Source organism: Falco peregrinus, chromosome 7 (assembly GCF_023634155.1).
Source record: "Falco peregrinus isolate bFalPer1 chromosome 7, bFalPer1.pri, whole genome shotgun sequence".
In the NCBI taxonomy this organism is placed as follows: domain Eukaryota; kingdom Metazoa; phylum Chordata; class Aves; order Falconiformes; family Falconidae; genus Falco; species Falco peregrinus.
Genome location: NC_073727.1, coordinates 63,946,968 through 63,963,066, shown reverse-complemented (window position 1 = coordinate 63,963,066; position 16,099 = coordinate 63,946,968). Strand labels below are relative to the sequence as shown.

The following is a 16,099-nucleotide window of genomic DNA, read 5'->3' as shown; positions in this document are numbered from 1 at the left end:
AATAAAATGTCTCAAAAAAGACAGAGACTTTTTTGTTTGGTTGGTTTTTTAGAAGTGACAGGTTTCATACCAGACCTTTTCTGGATGTCTACACTGCTAAAATTAAACCAGGTACAGAAGAATAAAATACAACCACCCAAGCAACATCCTTTCCCTGTTTGTCACTCTTCATTGGAATATACAGACCTTTCAAAACTTTTTAACACCACCTCTGTCCTATTCATCCTTTCTGGGCATCTCTCACCTAGAGTCAACCTCTTCTGTAAAGGCAGGAAGACAGTTCATAAATTTGAAACCCTTCTCTGTCACTGTTCTGGTTTTCACCTGAAATAACCCTTTAACTGAAATCCTCCCTCAGTACTTATTGGAAAACACCAAGGCCACACAAAAACAAATAAAATAAATAAATAAAATATCCTGACATACCACAACATCACCAAGATGAGCAAAATCACCCAGACCTCATTTTTGATGCTGAATTTCTCTATTCCACCTGCCTTTTTATGTCAATGACTGCCAATCCTAAGAAATCAGCAGCAACATTCAGCAGAGACCCTCAGACATTTAAAACATCTTAAATATCCCTATTCTTCATGAGGAATCAAATCAGAGAAATACAGAGCAAAGCAACTTTGGATAAAATGTCTCTTATATGTCACTGTTTTCCACCTTTTTTTCTCCCTCCCCTCAACTCTAACCTAAATTCCTTTTCTTTGCCTGCCTCTTGAAATTTCTTTTTCCTCTGCTGTTAGGTACCATCACATAAAGCACTAATACTTACTGCATCTTCCAAGTTGCAATTAGCTCCCTTCTTGAGAAGCTCCTGGACAATTTCTAAATTGCCTTGCTCAGCAGCCAACATGAGCGGAGTCTGGCCATTCTGAAATCAAAATGATAGGAAAAGTGATGCATTGGGAAACAATGCAAATGACACACACACCAACAATCAAAGGCCATATACTATACAGGAATGTTAAGTTGTTTCTACATTTTAACTGCCAGTGAGAAGAACTGAAAAGGACTGGTTTTCAAACAATGCAGTAAACTTGCAATTAAAATGGAGAATGTGGCATTAAACCCTGTCCCATAAGAGATTAAAAGAACCAAAACCAAAAAAAACCCAACATTTCAGCCATTAAAAATGGCTACCAGAAAAAAGTTACATTGCTAAATATCTTTCTTTCTGAATGATTTGCCCACTGAAGACATCTCTAATACACCCCGTACATCTTTACATCTTGAAGTAACTCGGTCACTTGTTCAGAAGTACATAAATCCAATGTAAGAACAACAATGGCCATTAAAACATGTACACTGATTCAGAGTAACAGTAAGATCTCTTGCTGAAGCCTTGCAAAAAAGTCAACCTATATACCATACTTTCATCTGACATTACATCAAACACAGACCAAATTATTCCTGCCCTGTGCAACACAGGTTTTTAACACACAGCCTCACCTCAGGGAAAAGATAGAAAAGCTGTTTTATTTGCCTTCAAGGACATTTTCAAAGTCAGCTACAATCTGTCACCCTTCCATTAGCCTATTTCTGTGTCAGCAAACTTCTGAGATACAACTGCTCTGCACGACCACAGTGGGTTTGCATGGCAAGGCTTCGGTAGGGGGTGGGCTACAGAGGTGACTTCTGTGAGAAGCTGCCAGAAGCTTCCCTCACGTCCACCAGAGCCAGTGCCAGCCGGCTCCAAGATGGACCCACCACTGGCCAAGGCCAAGTTAACCAGCAATAGTGATAGCACCTCTGTGATAGCATATTAAAAAGGGGGGAGGGGGAAATAAATCTGTGCCAGCAATGAGAAGAGTGAAAGTATGTGAGAGCAACAACTCTGCAGACCCCCAGGTCAGTGCAGAAGGAGGGGCAGGAGGTGCTCCAGGCACCTGAGTAGAGATACTCTTGCAGCCCATGGTGAAGACCATGGTGAGACAGGCTGTGGAGGTTAGCAGCGGAGCAGATATCCACACTGAAGCAAGTGGATGCCCAAAAGGAGGCTGTAACCTCAGGGGAAGCCTATGTGGAAGCAGGTTTGCTGGCAGGGCTTGCAGACCCATGCCAGAGAGGAGCCCAGGCTGGAGCAGTCTGTGCCTGAAAGACTTGCACCCCATGGGGGGGGACCCATGTTGGAGCAGAGCAGTTGGTGAAGAACCGCAGCCCATTGGAAGGACTCACACTGGAGAAGTTCATGGAGAACCATCTCCTGTGAGAGGGACCCCACGCTGGGGCAGGAGAAGAGTGTGAAGAGGAAGGAGTGCCAGAAACAACATGTGATGAACTGACCATAACCTCCATTCCCTGTTCCCCTGCCCCACTCAGGGGAAGGACGTAAAGAAATCAGGAGTAAAGTTGAATCCAAGAAGAAGGGAGGGGTGCAGAGAAGGTATTTTTTCTGATCTGAACGGTAATAAATTAAACTAATTTTCCCCAAGTCGAGTCTGTTTTGCCTGTGACAGTAACTGCTGAGTGATCTCTCCCTGTCCTTATCTTATTCCACGAGCCTTTTGTTACATTTTCTCTCCCCTGTCTGGCTGAGGAGGGGAGTGATAGAGCAGCTTTGGTGGGCACCTGGCATTCAGCCAGGGTCAACCCACCACAATGATGAAAAGTAAAACTTCGTAAATTTGACAGTAGATTTGTGAGTTTCAACAAGCTTAATAAACAAAAAGAATTCGTCCTGCCCTCTCTTCTGTCTTTTCTCTGTACCATATAGAAACCTCAAATTATCTAGTCTCTAAATAATTCAAAAGTTACATCTTAGGAGTTATATACCAGCAACTTCCCTGAAAAAAATAAAAATCAATGCAGAATCAAAACACAGTAACATCACTAATCTTTGTTAGTAAAACAGTTAACATTAAGATTAATAAAGATATTTGAGGGGTTCATTCTGCTCTTTATATATATATATTTTGAACAAAATAATTAAAAAAAAATTCAGTCACAGAAATGCACTGATTCTTTCAAAAAAGCTTTCCAGCCTATGAGCTACTCCCTAACCAGACTTCACAGAATTTTCCCCACGACATTATGGATGACAAACAGTATTACTTGTGACACGATATAACTTAATATCTAACAGTGTAATTTTTTTACAGGAAGAAATTATGCTCTCGTATAAGTTTATATTGTTATAACCATACACTGTATACATTCAAAATGGTATCCCTGCATAGTTCCTAAGGTATATTTTGTATCAACAAGCAGCTGTATTTAGGTCTGGACACAAAAAAAACCCCTAAAATGCTCAAAAAATCAAGAGGAAGGAAAATACTATTTTCTAGAAGATAATAGCTCTCCAGAGGAGAGAACAGTCATAACTTTTGCTCCTTAAGAAGAGTTCTTTATTTGCAAATGAATATTTTGGAAATACAGATGCCAAGTGATTTGGGAAATCACGCCTGACCAATCTGACTGCCTTCTGTGATAGTATCATTGGCTCGGTGGATGAAGAGCTGAGATACTGCTGAGCCCACCTCTAACAAGGATTTAGGCACTGTCTCCCAGAACATCCACACAGACAAACTACTGAAGAACGGACTAGATAAATGGACAGTGAGGTGGACTGAAACTGGTTCAGCTGTTGGGCTCAGAGGGTTGTGATCAGCAGCACAACATCCAGCTGGAGGCCAGTCACTAGTGCAGCACCACAGGGGTCAATACTGTGGCCCTTCATTAATGACCCGGGCAATGGGACAGAGTGCACCCTCAGCACATTTGCAGCCAGTACAAGACTGGGAGGAGTGCCTGATGCACCAGGTGCTTGTGCTGCCATCCAGAGGGACCTTGACAGGCTGGAGAAACGGGCAGACAGGAGCCTCACTGTACTGAATGTAAGTGTCCAGGCTTTGGAGCTGGGGGAGCTGCACAGAGCCTCTGTGAAAAGACGCTGGGCCTGCCCTGTGCTGGACGCAGCAAATTCCGCTCAGGACACAGGACTAGGTAACCTCCAGAGGCCCCTTCCAAACAGTGCTCAGCAATACACAATAAAATCCCTATTTTAGCATGAGCATTCTTCTTATCTCCTTCTGAACAGTTACTATTGTTATCATTGTGATTGTTGTCTTCCACAGGTGGGTAACAGAAACTGAACAAAAGTATCTCTGGTCAAGAGGATGTTGTGGGTAAGGAAAGGATCCCCTCCTGTAAGACGTGTCATAAGTTGTAGACTAGGCTCTGGTATTCTTAGCCAGATGTAAAACTTTTCTATAGGGGTACTAAAAACATCCTTCCCTTTTTGCTAGGAGATTCTCAAATACAGTTTCAATGTTTTAGCAAATAATGGAGATTTGCACCAACACAGAAACAATCCCTGTGACACCTAGATTAAGTATCAAAAGTTGCCCAGGAGTCTAGACACTCCACAACAACTACATGCTTATATTTCTCACAAGTACTGTATATCTGTACATCACAGCCAAGTGTAAATATTGGAATATCCAAATTATAAAGAGGCACACCTGTATCTTTTTAGGGAAACCATTCAGCAGTGTTACCTTACAGATTAGCTCTCTCGCAGTCCATGAGAGAATGGAAGATTCAGAATTGAAGATGCATAAAGTACTTCAGTATCAAAAGCAGAGAAGCAGAAAGAAAGACACATCAAAGGAAACTGAAGGCTGTTAGGATCAAAGTGTATCAGACAAGGCAAGCATCTATCATTAGCTGTTAAGTAATCTATGTATCTGGTGTCAGAGAAGAATGCACACAGGGAAAAGGATGTGCAGGGAGAAGGCAGAGAGACTGAGACTTGTTCCACTTAACTGCAACTGCTGGTGTAAATCCAAAAAAACCATCCATATGCAAACTGACTGGAACATCCCAATGTTTCCAGCAACTGATCACAGCCAAGATATAAAGGGTTGGTAACAATGTGGGTGATCCTACCATTGGACAAGTCACTACAGCCTGGGAGGTCCTGCCACTAGCAAACCTTGGCTTGTCAGAAGTCTTTTTAGATCTACTCCACTGACATTCTCATTTTGGTATTTTGTTTTTACCCAAGAAGAAAAGACATCTTGGCAGGTCCAGAACTGGAAACAGAATTTGCACTCAATGCCACTGAACTCCAGTGAAGAGCTACCACTTAAAAAAAACTCTTATCATTGATACATACAAACAGTTGTTGTCCCTGGGTTTAACACTGATGCAAACCATACATGTCTCCAGAAATTGCCTTCTCCAATGCAATATATCAGAAGACTGAAAAAATTCGGTATCAGGGAAATGATCTCTGCAAAAAAGGCAGTTACTGAAACCCAGGAGTGCACTTAGTCCCATCAAAAAGAGAAGTAAAATTTAGAAAAGGTGGTGAAGGCAGTGACACTGCTGAGATAAAGTCAACACAGACTATCCATCTAATTTTGGCCATGCTGTTGAGAGGAATTACCAGCAGAGGGAACAAGCTACTCCTCAGATACACATGAACCTCACCACCTGGCATGCAGTAAACACTCTGAAACAAAAATTCTCCCATCTCAATTACCTCAGCATATGCACATGCACAGCATGAAATAAATGTGTCGACAATGAGAGAAAACTGTCTTAATTGAAGCCAGAACTGATAACTACAGTAAGGCTAAATTCTGTACATTGGTTTCACAATTGCATGATGCTTTTTGGTTTTGAGTGGTATATGCCATTCGACTTCTTTCCAAAAATATTCCTGCCATCTTATGCAAATTTAAAAAAACAACGCAGCAGAACAAAACATGCATTTTCGAAGACTTAAAAAAAAATAAAAAAATCAGAAAGCCACTCTTCCATGCACTGTAAGGTATGTATAAAAACTGCCTAGACTGTTAGACTCAGTGGGTAATTGCCAACTGTTCACAGTAACGGATGCTCGTCTGGGAGGGTTTGATTTGGGGCTAACACTGTAGCATCTTCATCAACACAAACCATGAAACAGAAAGCGCTCTAATCAAGTTTACAGACTGCCCCAAGCTATGGAGAGCAGCTGATATGCCTGCAGTTCAGAGAAAAGGCCTGACAACCCCTCTGCAGTTCAACAAAGGCAAATGCAGAGAGACTGGATCAGACTGACCACAGGCAACAGTACTGGCTAGGGACGCCTGCCTGGGGAGCCACACTGCAGAACCAGGCATGGGGTCCCAATGGACAAGAGGGCCACAAGTCAGCAGTGTGCCCCTGCAGCAACAAAGGCAACTCAAATACTGGGGTGCATTAACAAGACCACTGCTAGCCCTCTACTCAACACTGGTGAGGCTGAATCCAGAACACAATGCCCCATTTTGGGCTCCCAACAACAGAGAGATTGACAAACTGCAGAGTCCAGCAATGGGGTCACTCAGATGGTTATGAGACTGGAACACAAGACATGCAAGCAGAAACTAAGAGCTGGATTTGTTCAGTCTGGAAAAGGGAAGAGTAAGGGGGCATTAACATCAGTCTTACCCGACTTAGAAGGGGAATCTTCGGAGACAAAGGCAGATTCTTCTCAAGGGACACACAAGAAGACAAGCAACAGCCACAAGATGCAGCAAAGGATATTCCAATACAACATAAGGAAAGGAAAATCTTTTTAAACAAAGACTGGTTAAGCACTGGAGAATTGCCTAGAGAGGCTGCAGGTTCTCCAAGCTTTTAGGGACTTTCAAATTTTGCCTGTTAAGTCCCTGAGCAACCTGATATAACAATGAAGTTAGTCCTGCAATTTGGAGGAGACTGAATACAATGACCTCCAGAGGTCCCTCCTATCCTGAATCTTTCTGCAAATCTGATTCTCTGAATATCCTATGTTAAGTTGACAAGGTTCCAGATCTACAACACTATTTAGAAAATCAGAACAAAAATAAAATTTTATGATACAAGTTGCACATCCAGATGAAAGAAAAGTCCAAATGCTTACAAATCAGAAAAACTACACAGAAGATGAAACAAATTAATCAAATCATCTAAACTTATTTGTAAAATACACAGAAGACTTAATAGTACATAAAGATAACCTGAATTTTAAACATTGTGCAAAACAATGTAAACAGTCACTAGCAACAGACATTTGCATGAATCAAACCTCCCAAGAAACTCTCAGGAATCTGTAGCGCAGCATACTGAAACCACAGCACCGCAGCACATTTGCTTAAATTGGTGGTGGCAATATGCTCAAATCAGACACTAACAATTATTGCACTATCACAGGATTCTGAATAATCCATATTTAAACTCTCTACTGTGTATCAAGATTTCCCGCATAATCCCAGTAAAGTCATTTAATCCTCCTGGTTACATCTAGACTTAACTTTTTGGATACAGGTCTTTTCATCCAGGTGAGCATCTGCTCAAAGTAAATTACAAAGATGCTTCTATTTGGATCATATAACAAAGTTTCTCTTGCCTGGAAACCAGGATGTGGTGGAAGAGTTGTTACTATCCCGGGTTTCACCCCAAAGTGGACGGGGCAAGAACGCACATGCAGCTGGATCTGCGAACTAAGGAACAATTCCTAGTTGTGGAAATACAGGTATAATCTTCATTCACAACGTAAGGATGGAGCTGCATTTTCCAGCTCAGAAGAACACTCAGAAAACAAATGCAATGAAAGATGTTGAGATGTTGAAAGAGACTGAACACTCTGTGCAAAGGTAAGCAATCATTTGAAAATAAAACTGAAATTTTGTACATTAAATAACCAGTGTGATCTCACTAATTACTCATTCTGCAACTAATAACTAATAAGCTGCAATATGAAACTGAACTTTCAAAAAATCATCTTACCTCATTCCTCTCATCTACATCCCTGCATTTCTCAAGAAGTGCTTTCAGAGCAGGAACATTTCCTTCTTCTACGTAGGTCAACAGACTCTGACTCATTAGACTTGCCATCTTCGCACAGTATTTAAAATGCTTCTGTAACAAAGCTTACCTCTATTTCAGGAAAGGAAAAAAAAAAAAATTTAAGTAAAGGCTAAGAGAGTTACCTTTGACATTAGAAACCATGAATTGTACATGCCAATAAGTTATTGGTTGGCTAGAAATACCCATCATTCTCCTCATCAAAATGCTGTAGAGACAATTGCAGTGAAACACACTATATTTCAATGAAAACTCAATTGCTTACTCTTTTGAGTTCTTGGAAAATTACAGAATTTATTCTAATTCTTAGGTATTGTCTACATATGTAATTTGAATGGAATGCATAGTAGTCTTCATTTGCATATTTTTTCTACATATATAACATTATAGGAATACTGTAAATGTTACATACTTTACATGTGCTTAGTTATTTACAATATAACCCTTGTCTTCTATGTACATAAGCAGAATATTGACACTATTCAGCACTATGAAATACAGCAATATTATCTAAATTGCAGCCATATGGAAGTCTGAGAAACACCGTTTATTAAATCAGTTATCACCAATTTTATCCAGAAATGCTGCATGTGGCACATTGTTAACTTGCTAGTCAAACTTAACATAGCTTCTGTCAACTGATTACATGTTTTTAACCTCCAGTATCCAAGACAGGAAAGCTTTTTCTTGCTGAATGCAGACAATTAAGAACCATTAAAGACTTCCTAAAAAGCTGTTGGCTAGTAAGCTCAGAGAACCAGCAGTATTACTGTGCCAAATTTATATGCATACAGCTCCAGAAGCTAAATTATTCACTGCACCTAAATTAAGTTCCACTGGATGCAGAGAAGTCTTAGGCTAAATTTAAGACTCCACCCTTCCCACTACCACCTTTCTCCTCACCAGTAGATGACATGAGTTACGGTCTCTCTGGCTTTTTTTTTGTGTGTTATAGCAATGTAACAGCAGAGGAAAAACTCCAGTTTAGTGCTAGCTAAAGCCTACTGGTTAGGCTATTCTCTACCAGGCAGAAGCCAAAGACCAATCGCTTTCCCAGGCAAATGTTCTAACTTTTATTCTCACAGAAAAGCAGCCAGTGACTTTTTCTGCACTCCCAACCGAAATGGAACTTTAGGAAAAAAGAAATGAAAGGAAGCCAGCAGGAACTTCACAATGTTTAGCGTGGAGAAGTTAGCTTAGATTTAGCTGTTTGAATGGAACAATCTACTTCAGCTTTAGACTGCTTACATAGACCATAACAGTATTGCGCCAACCTTTCTCCTTTAGCAAGTAAACATAGACAAACACGCTGCTGTCAGGATGTTAGACACAACCTGAGCCCACTTGCAGCACCACAGCCATCAGATGACTCGCATATGGAAATGCCTTGCACATAAAAATGCCGGCAAAGAAGCCAACACACCCAGCCAGTTCAGTTGACAGCAGCTCTGGGTACATGTAGAAGAACTTTAGGAACACACGAATGCTTAACAACAAAATAAACCATACATTTTAGGCATGCAAACAGAAGAGCATGAGAGGAAGAAGAGAGGAAAAGGTTGGACTGTGATTCCCACTGTTAAATTTGGGCTTAAAATCCAGGTTGCAGCTTAAAGGATAAATTCCAAATAGGATTTCGGCACCTGGACTCTCCATGCTCTGAATGTCCACATACCATGCAAAAATGCACAAAGCTAATCATATCATTCAGACATTATTTAAAACTCAAACCTAGAATCAGTTCAAAAAAATATCTAGATTTGACATACAAAGGCCAGCAAGTTTTACTGGGCACTGCACAAACAGCCAGTCTCTACCACAAGGAAGTTATAAATAAACTAAGAATACAAAAAGTCTGTAATGTTTACTGCATAGTTAAAAGTACTGTCATGCAAAGGGGGGTGAACAACAGTGGTGTCACATAACTGTCTTTATTTTTTTTTTCAGTAGAATGAAGAGCTAATTGAGAGGTTGCAAACTTTAAAAATCCTAAACTATGCCAAAAATGAAAGGTTGAAAAGGAACAGTGACTGTAGTGACTCAGTGCCCACACACAGGCTCCTACTGCTATTTCAGATACAAAACCACCAGAAAAGTCAGCATCTTGCCTGGCATTCAGCTGCCAGTCCAGAACAGTCCACCTCCTTTATGGCCTGCACCAGTATCTTACAGCCCTATGCAGATGTCTCTGATATTCTCCAGCGCCTAGAACATTGTTTAGATATTCACATGCAGGCATGTGAATTCCTCCCATACATTTTTACATATTTTGACAGAAATTCATGAAATATGACTTGCCACTAGCTCCACTGCTACCACATTTTCTGATTTCCCTGTGCAGCATCCCACCTTCTCTCCTGTAGCTGTACCTTAAACCCCCATGCTATGTTCCATACCAAATACTAAACTGAAAAGATTTAATATCACCAGCAAAACATGACAATGTTTCACCAAGTGATTTACGCTATGCAGTTGCTATCAAAATTTCACCAATTAATTCCGAGCTAGTGAGAAAAAGTATTTGGCCTTGCTTCCTCCTCAAAGATTTTTCCCTTGATTTTCCCTACTGTGATATTTCAAAAGGGCAGACGCAGCCCCGCTGCACTACAGATCTGTATCCTGCTTCACAAATCATTACTTGAACTCCCAGTTATCACGACAGCACAGCTTCTACCTTTATATAGATCTGAATCCTTATAGAGGCAACTCAAACCTTTGCCTAACAGCGAAATAGCTGATGCCAATGACACATCCAGAGCTGCATTAACTCCATGTTAATATTACTTTTAAAAATGATAGAAGTTTTGTAGGGCTGAAGCACCTCCAAGCATATTAATATTCTTTGTCCCCTATGCTTCACTGTCACATATCCCCTTCTCAGAATTGATATTTTATATCTATTTTATTAAAAAAAGAACAAAATCGGATATTATGAATTTCATATCCTTGTGCTTCCATTTGCCATTGTTCAGGCGAGCTTCTCGGAGCATCCAAAAGATTAGTATCATTGGAGGGCTTTAGGAAAGCACTGTTTATAGAGTCAGCAACAGAAATTTCCATTTAAAATGCAACCTGAATTCACCAGGTTAATCTATGTGTTAGTATTGTTCTCATCCTTTAATAAACCCAGCAAAATAAAGAAAGAAAAAAAGAAAAAAGACAAAAAAAACCCCACCACCATACCAACAAAATATATGTAAACAAGGTTGGTGGTATGATTTTTGGAAGCATTCCCCCAAGAACAATAAACATACCCGAAAATAGGCTGAAGTTCATTCATGATGTTTTCATTCATGACACCAAGCCAATATAAATTAGAGCACAGACAGAGTCCGCCTTTTTAGTAAGTAAGATTTATGTTATGAAAATTAAGCACCCAAAGTCCATATGGGTGCTGGACACTAAAATTTCTTCCAATACTTAAGACTTCTTTTAAATTATCATAAATGCTTTGAACTGAGACTGAGGCACAGTCTCTATCTAGGTAAGTAACTCTGTTCTGGCCCCTCCAATGGAAAAAGCTCCTGAAATACATATTCATACCCTTCTCAGAACAAAGAACCCTAGAACAAAAACACCTCAGTAGCATATCCTTTACCAAAATAAAGGACGAGAACTTAATCCCTGCCAAATTTCATTAAGTCTAGTGGAAAATCAAGAGCCCATCTGGAAACTGATCCCCTTTCCTGTAAGGATTAATGCTGGGGTGTTTTTTTCCTCCCACCAAAGTGAGCTGATTCCCAGCCCATGAACCAGCTCTTCATTCACAATCCAAACTTCCAAGCTTGAAAAAATCTCACAATGCCCCCAGGCACCAAATCCTGGTATTTTATAAGACTAACAACACGCCAAGAACTATGAAAAGATATTCTAAGAGCACAAATGCTCAGGTGAAGGTAATGTTTGCACAAGGATTAACCTGTTTTTGTAAGGCACTCACATCCTGAGCTGAAGCAGACATTATCGTTATCACTGTTTTGGAAGGACTGCAAAAATTTGCTGATTTACAAGAATTTAGTTTCTCTCAGCTACTCCAATACTGACAACAGAGGTTCTGATAACTCAAATCTGCAGATACTTAATGTACTCTCAGAATCTTGTATCAGCTTCTAACTACGTGAGAAAATTATTATTACGCTAAAATTTTCCAAATATCACCATCTTTTTCATAGCTCTCACCCATAATTTTTTTACTGTGTGAGCTGTGCTTACTGATGAATATCAAAACCAGTCAACAAACACTAGCCTTATTGAGAAGGCTTTCTTTTCTTGTTTTGTTTTTAATAAAGATTGTAGTGACTTACATAAAATTCATACTTTTCATCATACAATGCAGAAATTGTCACCTTCTTTTTAACATGTTTCCTTCTATTTCCAGACACAAAAGCTACCTTCCCAACATGCAGTACTGTGGCAGATCTTTCAGTTAACTGTAAAAGAAAGTAATTACAGTGCTGCTGAAATCTGGGCATGTACAAATCAGATACCGAACCATGCAGTATGTCACTCTTAAGAACTGGAAATGCCACATTTCCAAAACAGAATTTAAAGAAGTATGGAATACAGAAGAAATGTAGATATAAAATTTATTATAAAAGACTAACAGAAATAAATTTCATGTTCTCAAACATTTTTATACTTCATGATGGCATAAAGAACTCAAAAACATGTTGGAACATCACCTTTGCTCACGCTGCAGAGAATGTTGCTAATACAAACATTACCTATCCTTGATGACACCGTATCGTAAACACTTGCTAATGGACATACTTCATAAGCATTAAGAGATCACAAGTCAGGCATTATGTGAAGAAGTAAATATTTTTTAACTATTCTTTCTATAGGGACTGAGTCAACCAGGATTCTGTTTAAAGAACAAATTTTCAAAACAGTTGAAGTGAGTCTCTAAAATACTAATTTCTGGTATTCACTGGCAGAAAGAAATAACATCTATATGTTATATTTATGTTATATAAATAAAATCTAAGTTTCCATAAATAGTCTATACCCACAGCTCTCCTCCAGTCCCTGAAGCTCCAGTATGACTAATGACCTTATGCCAGTTTTCGTCTTTTCCTTATTTATCTGGAAACATTTATTCTTCTTCTCTTAGCGACACTCCTGTTATCCAGATGAGAAACATTTTAATACATTACCCTATTTGTTTGTTACTTCACATTAAAGAACAAACAGCATAATTAGAAAATATTAAAAGACACAAAAAGGTAACTAAAGATACACATGCAGACTTTGTTATTTTGAAACCCTTAACCAACAGAACTAAAAAAAGTTTGCGCAAAAGGAGGTCCCTATGGTTGTAACTGTTATCACAGTACACAGTAAGAAATACAGGAAACTGGAGATACATAAGTAATTCTTTTCCACCTTAGGCACTTTAGGCAACAATTGTTTCAAAATATTGTAGTGAGAGGGCTTTTTAAAAATGTTTTTTAAAACAAAACAACCGAGACTGGGGATTACATCCGAAAGACTGGAAAAATGCAAATATGTATTTAAACAAGGAGTCACCATTATCATCTGACAGCAACTATCAGATACATCCATGTTCTATCCTAGTTAAAAAGACGACTTAAAAGAAGGGGGTTGTGAATTATCTGACCACAGGATTTAAACCTTATCAGAGAAACTAATGTACCTTTAAAATGGAATTTAAATATGGTCAATGAGCAATACGGTATTGCTAAGAATATCTGAATTCTAAGACAAAATTCAATTCCTGTACACAGGAATACAAAAAGCTCAGTTTGACAAAACACTATTTCAGCTTTCAAATACTTCAAATAAAAGAAAGTAAATAGAAACAGATGCCAATATTAAGTTTTCCAAGAAATTATACCAATATGAACCAATTCTGTTAAAACCTGTATAAAACACACACAAGCATTGCAAGAAAGTCTACAACATCATCTTACACAATGCTGTAAAGCCAACGTGTTTCTGTGATCATAAAATCACAGATTTTGTTTGTTAGTCACAGATACAAACCCTTTGAAAGAAAAGCTAACTTTTAGAGTATTTCACCTAAGAAAAAAGTCAGTTGTGTAATGGAGATCTTTGTTAATAAGATTTTTAAATTTTTAAGGTCACATTTTATAAGATGCAGTTGCATAGGATTTCAAGTAGATGTGAGTTTCTTATTAACCAAGTTACTCTGAATAACCACCACTGCAGAACAGAGAATAAATGCCTATCCAGCAGACAAACACACATATTCCCTTACACATTATAACCTGATTAAAACCCCCTCCTTTTTAGCTTTCCACTTCTTTACTATTTGATGGGGGGGTGCGATGGGTTGTCAGGTAATCCCATAATTCAAACACTTTTCCAGAATTATTGTATTATTTCTCCTGTCAGAAGTTACAGATAGGAAATCTCATTTCCCAACCAATTTTTAAGCATACGTGAGAAGTAGCAAAGCCCTATTCTGAAGACGTTTTGCTACTCAACTTCTTCAGCGGTGCCCAGTGACAGCAGCAGAGGCAAGGGGCTCCTGAATGGCAGGAGGAGCTGTCTGGGCACCAGGGGACACTTTGTCAGGGTGAGGGTGACCCAGCACCGGCACAGGTTGCCCACAGGGAGGCTGTGGCGGCTCTCTCCCTGGAGACACACAGAAGCTGGCTGGACGTGGCCCTGCCACAGCAGGGGGTAGGACAGGTGACCTGCGGGGGTCCCTCGCAGCCTCAATCGTTCCGTGATTCTTCACCTCGGAAACAGGTGCCAAACTTCGCTAACGGGTCGGGCTCGTACCCGTCTTCCCAAATTAACAAAGGGAGAAAAAAAACGGCGCACGAGGCGGCGCTGACAGCGGCACCGGGCCGTGCCCGCGGCACCCCACGGGCCATTTCACCGCCGGGAAGCCGCCCCCGGCCCCCAGCGCCCCGTCCGCCGGTCGCACACGGCGCTGCCGCCGCCCCGGGGCCGGCCAGGGTGGAGCGGCCCGGGCACCGTCGCTCCCGCCCCTCGGCCCTCCGGCCCAGCCCGGCCTCGGGCGGGAGGGGGCCGTGCCCACAAGCCCACCGTTGCCCCCTCCAGCCCCCGGGCCCCGCCACCGTGAGGGGGCGGCAGCGGTGGGGGACGGGCGGCAGCGGCGGGGGACCCGCGGCCGCCCTTTGTTTGGCAGCCGGGAGCGCCCCCTCCCCCGTGCCCTTCCCCCGTCCTTCCGCGCCCGGCCCGCGCCGCCCCGTTCTCCGCCTTCCTGTGGCCACTCACCCCGCGGTCGGACGGACTCGGCCCCTGCGGGCGGCTCCCCGGGCCCAGCCGGAGGCTGACAAGGTGGCGGCGGCCCCGAGCGCTCCTCACGTTCCCCCGGCAGCAGCGGCCATCTTACCTCCCTCCGCCCGCTCCGCGCCGGTCACGTGGGCTGGGGGGCGGCCCCGCCCAGCGCCGTGAGGGAGGGCGGCCATCGCCCGGACCCGCTCAGCGCCCAGCGCGGGGGCGGCCGGCCGGGGGGCGCCGGGCAGGCACCGAGAGCCTCGCGTTGGACAGCCCCGCGGGGCCGGCGCGCTAGTAACCGCATAGAAGCCGCTAATAACGGGGACCCAAACAAAAAACCCTGCCCGGGAGCCCTGGCGGCAGCGAGTCATCCGCGCCGCGGCGGGAAGGGCGGGAGCGGGCGGTGCCTGAGGGGGCTGCGCGGAGCCGGGCACCCCTCCCCGCAGCGGCGGCATCGCTCCGCAGAGCACCTGGCAGTGACCCGCAGGCTGCTTTCTGAAAGAAAACGGGGGAGAAATAAGGTTTTGTTAACGGCTGCCGCCTGACAGATGGGCCAACGAAAGCTGGTTCTCAAACCGAAGGTGAGGATGGCTGTGGTGAAGGGGAAAAAAAAAAGATACAAATAAAAGAAATAAATCTCACCTCACCCCAAACTTTGAGATCCACCAGCTTCTCCCAGACCTCTCCCGCAGCCCAGCTGCCCGGGCAGCTTCCCGGCTAGTTTCAATATTCACCTCATGGCCTGGGCTGGGCTGTATGTGGCCAGGGCATCACAGTGCCCATTCCAACATGTTTTGCAGTTCTTCAATCTGCACTTTCTGTGATAAAAATGCATCCAGTGACTGCTAAAGGTCACTTCCATCTTCAGCACAGTCCAAACCCATGACAATAGAATTCATTTGGATAACGGGATGACAGATAATGCTCTCTAATGACTGCAGCAATAAAGTCTCCAAAAGAGATCACTGAACCTAGCTTAAACCCAGGATGGCAAGAAACCAGCAAGGGGAAAGGAGCATAGCCCCCATCTGCCTGCTTA

At 42.2% G+C, this 16,099-nt stretch overlaps 1 protein-coding gene across 3 annotated transcripts in view; it reads right to left on the bottom strand.

The window, feature by feature from the left end:
• Window positions 1-15,213, bottom strand: part of KIDINS220 (kinase D interacting substrate 220) — an 80,591-nt gene extending 65,378 nt beyond the window's left edge. For all 3 annotated transcript variants that reach the window (XM_055810217.1, XM_055810218.1, XM_055810220.1), the window contains exons 1-3: window positions 15,058-15,213; window positions 7,747-7,896; window positions 782-880 (exon numbers count right to left, since the gene is read on the bottom strand). In XM_055810217.1, coding sequence (XP_055666192.1) covers window positions 782-880; window positions 7,747-7,854 — 207 coding nt within the window. In that variant the 5' untranslated portion in view covers window positions 7,855-7,896; window positions 15,058-15,213. The remainder of the gene's footprint in view (window positions 1-781; window positions 881-7,746; window positions 7,897-15,057) is intronic.
• Window positions 15,214-16,099: the final 886 nt, after the last annotated feature.